The 9,442-nt window shown below is 32.7% G+C and overlaps 1 protein-coding gene across 4 annotated transcripts in view; it reads left to right on the top strand.

Annotated features, from left to right (window-relative positions):
• LOC125059104 (UDP-glycosyltransferase UGT5-like) overlaps nt 1-8,687 on the top strand; it is a 34,585-nt gene extending 25,898 nt beyond the window's left edge. The window contains exons 1-4 of one of the 4 annotated variants that reach the window (XM_047663319.1): nt 126-1,266; nt 1,693-1,915; nt 7,174-7,393; nt 8,358-8,687. In XM_047663319.1, the coding sequence (XP_047519275.1) occupies nt 445-1,266; nt 1,693-1,915; nt 7,174-7,393; nt 8,358-8,634 (1,542 nt within the window). In that variant the 5' untranslated portion in view covers nt 126-444 and the 3' untranslated portion in view covers nt 8,635-8,687. Of the gene's footprint in view, nt 1-125; nt 1,267-1,692; nt 1,916-2,185; nt 2,406-3,233; nt 3,599-5,557; nt 6,410-6,690; nt 6,914-7,173; nt 7,394-8,357 lie in introns of those variants that run through there. The other 3 variants (XM_047663318.1, XM_047663316.1, XM_047663317.1) reach the window with 3 other exon arrangements.
• The last annotated feature ends 755 nt before the right edge of the window (nt 8,688-9,442 follow it).

Here is a 9,442-nt window from a genome sequence, read left to right as displayed (position 1 = left end):
TTTAATTTTTATTTATATTATAATATTATTTACTAGTTATATTTTTGCTTTATTATGCATCTGACTTTTATAATCATAACAAGGGAGTAATTTTGCCTCATTAATATTGCTGAATTTCATTGATCGATTAGGATAGTTTAGGAGATATAGCCAAAAATGTGTTTTCACCCCTTTTTCCAAGATGGCGGCCGGGGGACTAAGGCGCCAACCCCACAAACTTGGGTTTAAGCATGTAGTGACCATCTCTACATGTTGCATAAATAAAATTGCGTCCTCTAACAAATGTTCAGTTCGGCCCTCAAATTGTAACATTTCAATTAACTATAATGGTTGTAGTTGTAATTGCCAAATATGACGTGTATGACGTGGAAATATACTTGCTGTTACTGTACTGTGTGATAGAAGATTAATTATTTAACTTTCATTTTAAAAACAACTGTCGCAATGTTCAGTCCGGCCCTTGTTTTTTCTTTGTGTATATTAACTGTAAGTGAATCGGCAAAAATATTAGCTATATTCCCGACGCCATCTGTGAGCCACCAGGTTGTATTTCGGCCCCTAACACAGGAGCTAGCCAGGCGTGGCCATCAGGTTACGGTATTGACAACGGACCCAGTATTTAAAAATGGAACACCTGCAAATTTAACGGAAATAGATGTTCATGATATTTCGTATAAATTATGGAGAGACAACTTTGTGCATAAGCTAGAGTTTGGACGAAAAAATACTATATTACCTCAGATGGACGCAGCTTGGAATATAATGCGTAAACTAACTGTGATTCACTTGAAACATGAAAAAATTCAAGAACTAGTGAAGGATCCTACGCAATTTGATATTCTTTTGATAGAAGCGTGGACGAGGCAGACTTTAGTATACTCCTTTATATTTAAGGCGCCAGTGATTTTAGTGAGCTCCTTTGGATTGATGATGGGAAATGATGAGACTCTTGGAACTCAATCGCATCCGATTTTATATCCTTTAGGACTTCATCAGAGATTATATAATCTAACGTTTTGGGAGAAACTAGACGAATTCTACAAACATTGGAGGCTTAAAATGCTATGGTTAAAGAAAGAAAATGAAGAAATTAATACTTTTCGAGAAGTTTTGGGTCCGGATCTGCCAAAATATTGTGAACTGAAAAATAATGTTCATATGTTATTTCTGAATATTCACAATATGTGGATTGGTAATCAACCTTTGCCAGCAAATGTTATATCTATTTGGGGTATTCACAAAAAGCCTGAGAAACCTTTGCCAAAAGTAAGTTTTTTTATATGATTCAATTACGCCTCACTTGAAATAGAAAAGGATATCCGTCGCTGGATAACGAAGTACGACTAATATAAATAATAAAAAAAACCTAATTAATTTTATAAATCTAAAAAAAAATATTTTATAATATTTATAGAATATTTCCTAGAATTCAGGACTGATCTTAACGTAATTATTGTAAAATTCAAATTCAATATTTTTGATACGAAAGTGATATCATTAAAAAAGAATTGCGTATATCATTTACGCAATTCTTTTTTAATGATATCACCTTAAGAAAATAGTATTGAATTAAACATTTGTAACACTTATTCCATGATAAAACATGCCCATTTAGAGATAGGGTGTCATTGCACTCAATTAATTTTACTTTCCAATGTTAATAAATATTCATATAGAAATGGTTTTTTTAAGGATCTTGAGACATATCTGGACTCTTCGAAACACGGCGTGATTTATATTAGCTTTGGAAGTAATGCTCCTTCGACAACTTTACCAGAAGAATTTATACAAACATTAATCAGAGTGCTTTCCACACTTCCCTATGATGTTCTGTGGAAATGGGAAGCAGATAAAATGCCAGGAAAATCAACTAATATTAAAATATCTAAATGGCTTCCACAGTCAGACCTATTGAGTCAGTATATTTTCATGAAAGTTAGAGAGATCTCTTTTTCAACTGCAATTTTAAAAGTTATTTTTTTATATTATATTCGAAGTTTTGTTTGCATGGTATAGCAAGTTTTAACAATACAGAGTTTTTCGTAAATAAAACATTTTTTTAAATTAGTTTAATTGTTCAAAATGGAAAGTAATATGATATATGTTGCATTTATTATTTTGCATAAGATTAGTTTGCTTTTATTGTATAACACGTGTACATTGTATGAATCATTTACATTTTTAGGACATAAAAATGTTAAACTATTCATCACTCAAGGCGGTCTCCAATCAACAGATGAAGCAATAACTGCTGGAGTACCGCTCATTGGTATACCAATGCTTACAGATCAATGGTACAACGTTGAGAAATATGAGAAACATAGAATTGGTGTTCGACTTGATATGGAAACAATAAATGAAAGTCTTTTTAGTGCAGCAATTAAAACTTTAATAAATGATCCAAGGTAATTAATCTGAATATATTCACAATATTCTCCAGTTTTACAGAAGCTGAATATAAATGTGTCCCGGAAGTCCGGATTCAGTTTAAATATTTTGGTTTCTTTACCATAAATTTTAGAAAGTTTTAACTGCAATCGATTAATGATATTTAATATGCTTAAATAGAAAGAAGCAATTATACATTTCTGGCCATATGCATACATCGCACACATGATCAACAGCTTTACTTGCTCATGTACCACGTTTTAAAATGGTTTTCTAATATTTGTAGTTGAAAGTGGCGTAGCTGTAAATAAATATGTATATAAAAAATGTGCGCCCGACAGAAGTCATAACTGAAACTAATCTAAATTGAACTATTTCATGTTCCGAGGATCATCTTCTGCTTCATTCATAATTTTTTTATAATTACTTATGATCACTATCAAAATCGGTGATATTTTGAGGTTATATGCTTCCTGTCAACAGTAAACATCTAACGCACCCTAAACACTGAGTAGAGAGAGTATTTTTTTTTTTTAGAACGGGGGGCATCAGGCTCACCTGATGTTAAGTGATATCGCCGCCCATGGACACACTCAATGCTAGAGGGCTCGCGAGCGCGTCGCCGGCCTTTTAAAAGTAGTAAGCGTCTGTCCGAAATAAAGCTAGTACTGCGGGTTAGAGTGAGAGGAGGAACCTGCCTACCACTGCCGTATGCGTGAGACAAAGAAAGCCAGAATGGCGCCGTTATGCGTTATGTAACGAAGCGGTTTACCCTCCCATAAGAAGCTATCACTTCAATAAGATACAAATATATTCAATGTTTAATTTTCATACTTTTGTTACAGTTATAAAGAGAACATTATAAGACTTCGAAGTATCATGGCTGATCAGCCTGTGAGTGCATTAGACCGAGCAGTTTGGTGGACGGAATACGTTTTAAGACATGGTGGGGCGAAACACCTCCGAGCGGCCGGTGCAAATATGTCCTGGATCCAATATTATGAAATAGAGTTCATACTTAAATTATTTATGATTATCGTAACTAGTTTTAGTATTATCATAGGATCGTTGTATCTGTGTATGCGAAAAGTTGTATTTTCCAAGAAGGTTAAAGTTGCATAGTATAATAATTACGTACCTATATTAATTAAAATATAATTACGTTGTTTCTATATGTTTTATTGGATTAAATAATCACAATACTACTGAGATATGTTTATATTTTATTACATATCGAATACTCGTATAAACATAGTGTATACACTATATAGAGAAGAATGATGGCATATAGGTCCTCATCTATATTAGTTAAATTTGGTTCAGCTGTCTTGAGAGCTTGGCATTTAGAATATCAAAGTTATATAATGTTATAACTAATAAAAGAGCTGTTTGCTATGTTATTAGTTATAAGATCTAGGTATATGAATTGTCCTTTCTTTGTATTCCAAGAGAACTAAAATAAAAGTCTTTTATACGTACCTACAGCTCGCTTTTCTGCTACTTTTAATGCTCCCGTGAAGAAGCCTGAATAATAATGACAGTCTCTTAGCGCAGTCCATTATATTTTTATGTAAGTCCTGGGTTCACATCTTGGAGAATTGAGAAGCAGGAAAAAATAAAATACACGCAAAAGTGTTGCTGCTGATAATTCGGTGGCTTCGACGGGTAATTATCAAAGTGGTTCATTCAATCATTCATTAATTAATCATTATATAGTTAGAGGAACCGCACTATCAAAAAAAAATAGACATGCAATAAGAACAGTTAATATTTATTATTGAAGTTATACTTTTTTAAGCTCATAAGGGTAAAATTTTGTGGAACGTCACGTAGAATAGTTGAGAACAATTGAGAGGGAGTGAGAAGGGCGAATTACAATACAGAAAAAAGAGAATTTATGAAATATTAGTATTTTATATTTTATGCAAAATAATTAATTGAAATCTCAAATGTTGGATTGTAAATTAAACCACCCACAAAGACATAGGTCTAATTTGTATTGCTGTATTGCTGAGAAGTTTCACAACATGATCCAAGACACTTTGGCTGAAGTTTTTACTTCCTTTTCACAAAAAAGTAGTTTCGTGTCTCCTAACACGCCCACGAAACCATTACTGACGCAGGATCCACGTTGTACCTTTCCGACCACTTGAACAGTTTATTTATTTATTTCGTAATCCTACAGCTAATAACAAACACTTATACTGAAAATATAGCCAGAGATGGATGTGACTAATACAAAAACTTAATGTACAAACCTTCACAAAAATCGTAACAAAACAACAACAAATTATTTTTTATTGTTTTAACAACAAATGCACTCGCGTATTGTTTTGGTTGAACGCACGTGAAACGACAAAAAAAATAATTTTAGATTTATTGAAAAACGGTTATTCTTCTTGTCCGTACTATGCTTCTTGCCCGGGCTTCCCCTACATAAGTTTTCTCTATTTCATTTAGAACTGTATTATTAAACAATACAACATGTTATTAGAATAAGACACAACTGGGCACACAAAATCACACCTGGGCAAATACTTACATCAGCGATAGAACTATCGCAATGATTTTCGATCGTGAATAGCTGTTAAAATAATAAATTATTATAACTTATGTTAATATGCACAAAATCGTCAAGGTACAACGGCTGTTACTTCTACAAAGGTATTAAAACGTTTTATTTGAGTATTTTTTATTTGTAAACTGATAAAGATCATTACTCTTGGCTGATTCGTCTGCGGTGGTTTGTCTTCTGTAAAGACTGGTTCGCGCAGTCACAAGTGAACTCATAACACCCGACCTCCTCCTCCAGAATGAAGCAGAGCGAACGGGCCGATATGTGTGAATAATAGCTGTGCCAAGGTCCATCCAACATCATTAAGTTTCGAGGGCCGTGGCTTAAATAAAATATTCGCGTGATCAGCTCGAATGATAGGACGCGAACAAGGCGCACCGTAGCGTGTCCCATCTAACCCTCCACCACGAAGCAGTCGTGGAGTGAGAGGATATGCGTAATGCATTTCCTTAAGGTAAGTCTCATAGAGGCTCGAGATGTTCAAACATTGCCAAGTAACTTACATATTCGAGTAGTAAATATAGTTGTAGTTGTAGTTGGCAAATATGACGTATGGAAATAATATACTTGCTGTGACTCGATAGAAGATATTATTTAAATTTCATTTTAAATACAACTGTCGTAATGTTCAGTCCAGTCCTTGTTTTTTCTTTGGGTATAATAACTGTAAGTGAATCGGCAAAAATATTAGCTATTATCCCGACGCCATCTGTCAGCCACCAGGTTGTATTTCGGCCCCTTACACAGGAGCTAGCCAGGCGTGGCCATCAGGTTACGGTAGTGACGGCGGACCCAGTTTTTAAAAATGGAACACCTGCAAATTTAACGGAAATAGATGTTCATGATATGTCGTATAAATTATGGAGAGACAACTTTGTGTATAAGGTAGAGTTTGGACAAAAAAAGTCTCTATTTTCTCAGGTTGAGGCAGCTGTAAATATTATATGTAAACTAACTGTGATTCACTTGAAACATGAAAAAATTCAAGAATTAATGAAGGATCCTACGCAATTTGATATTCTTTTGCTAGAAGCGTGGACGAGGCAGACTTTAGTATACTCCTATATATTTAAGGCGCCAGTGATTTTAGTAAGCTCCTTTGGAATGATGATGGGAAATGATGAGACTCTTGGAACTCAATCGCATCCGATTTTATATCCTTTAACAGTTCAGCAGAGATTATATAATCTAACGTTTTGGGAGAAACTAGACGAATTCTACAAATATTGGTGTTATAGTATGCTATTGTTTAAGAAAGAAAATAAAGAAATGAATACTTTTCGAAAAGTTTTGGGTCCGGATTTGCCTGAATATTATGAACTGAAGAACAATGTTCATATGCTATTTCTGAATATTCACACAATGTGGATTGAAAATCAACCTTTGCCAGCAAATGTTATATCTATTTGGGGTATTCACAAAAAGCCTGAGAAACCATTGCCAAAAGTAAGTTTTTATATGATTCTATTACGCCTCAATTTAAATAGGAAAAGTAATCTTCCTCCGCTGGATAACGAAGTACGACTAATATAAATAAATAAAAATCTAATTAATTTTATAAATCTTACAAAATAATTAAAAAGAATTGCGTTAATGACATGCCTAAAGAAAATAGTATTAAATTAAACATTTGTAACAGACAGATAGGATGTCATTGCACTCATGTTATTTTTTTTAAATTTTAATAAATAGAAATAGAAATGGTATATGGAAATGTTTTTTTTAAGGATCTTGAGACATATCTGGACTCTTCGAAAGATGGCGTGATATATATTAGCTTTGGAACTAACGCTCCTTCGACAACTTTACCACAAGAATTTATACAAACATTAATCAGAGTATTTTCCACACTTCCCTATGATGTTCTGTGGAAGTGGGAAGCAGATGAAATGCCAGGAAAATCAACTAATATTAAAATATCTAAATGGCTTCCACAATCAGACCTACTGAGTTAGTAGATTTTCGTGAAAGTCTCTTTGATCTCTTTTTCTATTGCAATTTTACGCGTTATTTGTTTATATTATGTTCAAAGATCTGCTTGTATGGTTTATCAAGTGTTAACGATACAGAGTGTTTTGTCAATATACTTTTTTTTTAAATTAGTTTAAATCTTCATAATTAAAAGTAATATGAAATATTTTGCATTTGATTACTTTCATATATTGTATTGTTATACATTGTGTATGTGTACTAATCATTTATATTTTTAGGGCATAAAAATGTTAAACTATTCGTCACTCAAGGCGGTCTCCAATCAACAGAAGAAGCAATAACTGCTGGAGTACCGCTCATAGGTATACCTATGCTTGCAGATCAATGGTACAATGTTGAGAAATATGAGAAACACAGAATTGGTGTTCGACTTGATATGGAAACAATAACTGAAAGTCTTTTTAGTGCAGCAATTAAAACTGTAATAAATGATCCAAGGTAGTTAATCTAAATAGATGCACAATATTCTCTAGTTTTACAGAAGCTAAATATAAATCTATCCCGGAAGAACCGATTCAGTTTAAATATTTTGGTTTCTTTATCAGAAGTTTTAGACAGTTTTAACTGCAATCGATTAATCATATTTAAGCTTGAATGATTATTTGCTGCCTGTTTGTGGAAGAAGGAATTATACGTTACTAGCCATATGCATACATCACACACATGATCAACAGTTTTACTTGCTCATGTACCACGTTTTAAAATAGTTTTCTAATATTTGTAGTTGAAATGTGGCCGTAGATGTAAATAAATATGTATATAACAAAAGGGTGCGTGTACTTATGTACGCTCGTAAGAAGTTATACTTCTTTGGCATTATTAAAATAGTTTTTGATTGCATGCAAATAATTAATTACAATTAAATAATCATAGACTGGAAAAGGAGTCATTATAGTCAATAAAGTTCAGTATTAAATAAATAAATATTTATTAATATTATTATATTTATATTTATTATTATTTTTTAATATTAATTATATAATTATAACTTCAAAAATGTGCGTCCGACAGAAGTCATAACTGAAACTAATCTAAATTGACCTATTTAATGTTCCGAGGATCATCTTCTGCTTCATTCATCATTTTTTTATAATCACTTTCTTTTTATGACTTTATAATCACCATCAAAATCGGTGATATTTTGAGGTTATATGCTTACTGTCAACAGTAAACGTCTAACGCACCCTAAACACTGAGAGAGAGATTAAAGCGCCTGTCCGAAATACAGCTAGCACTGCGGGTTAGAGTGAGAGAGGAGGAACCTGCCTACCACTGCCGTATGCGTGAGAGAAAGAAAGCTAGACAGACTGGCGCCGTTATGCGTTTTGTAACGAAGCGGTTTACCCTCCCATAATATAGATACAAATATATTCAATGTTTAACTTTCATACTTTTGTTACAGTTATAAAGAGAACATTATAAGACTTCGAAGTATCATGGCTGATCAGCCTGTTAGTGCCTTAGACCGAGCAGTTTGGTGGACGGAATACGTTTTAAGACATGGTGGGGCGAAACACCTCCGAGCGGCTAGTGCAAATATGTCCTGGATCCAATATTATGAAACAGAGTTCACACTTAAATTATTTATGATTATCGTAATTAGTTTTGGTATTATGATAGGATCGCTGTATCTGTGTATGCGAAAAGTTGTATTTTCCAAGAAGGTTAAAGTAGCATAGTATAATTACGTATAATAATTAAAATATATACATTAAAATATAATTACGTTGTTTCTATATGTTTTATTGGATTAAATAATCACAATACTACTGAGATATTTTTATATTTTATCGAATACTCGTATAAACGTAGTGTATATGTTACTGTAAAAGCTCGAACTATGGTTAATCTTAAGATTTAAGTGTAAGTCTTAGGATTTACCGACACGAGTTGGTAAATGTAAGTATTTCTGAAAATACGACGATTTTTTCGAGCTTTTACCATTCGAATTCAGTATATGCTAGGTTTTACCACTGTCAGCTAGTAGATGTTGGTTTAAGGAATATATTTATTTATTTTTATTTATTTATTTACACTTCGTTGCAAAAAAAAAGGATTAAACACAATACAAAAAAATTATACGGGATGCAACGGGCGGCCTTATCGATAATAAGCGATCTCTTCCAGGCAACCCTAGTTAAAGATAAAAACTTAAAAAAAAGAAACATGATGCGTGCGAGAAGTGCAGAACCAAGTGTTATATAAAAATATATATATATATATATATATATATATATATAGTACCTTAATCTAAAGTAATACAAAAAAAAATATGAATAACAGACTAAAAACTTAAAAGCTAATCTTACAAATTCATGAACAGCAAATAGTGATGTAAAAGGAAACATAAGATTTATACAAGTCACGATTGATCAGGATAGGATAAGGTTAAGAAATGATTATATAGAAGAGTTTTAAAAGATGACAGAGAGGTAGCCAATCGTACGGAGTCGGGCAATATAACAACGAGTAATTCTTAATTATTTA

This window comes from Pieris napi, chromosome 19 (genome assembly GCF_905475465.1).
Source record: "Pieris napi chromosome 19, ilPieNapi1.2, whole genome shotgun sequence".
Taxonomy (NCBI): Eukaryota; Metazoa; Arthropoda; class Insecta; order Lepidoptera; family Pieridae; genus Pieris; species Pieris napi.
Note: the sequence above shows the minus strand (reverse complement) of the source record. Positions and strands in the feature narration are given on the sequence as shown.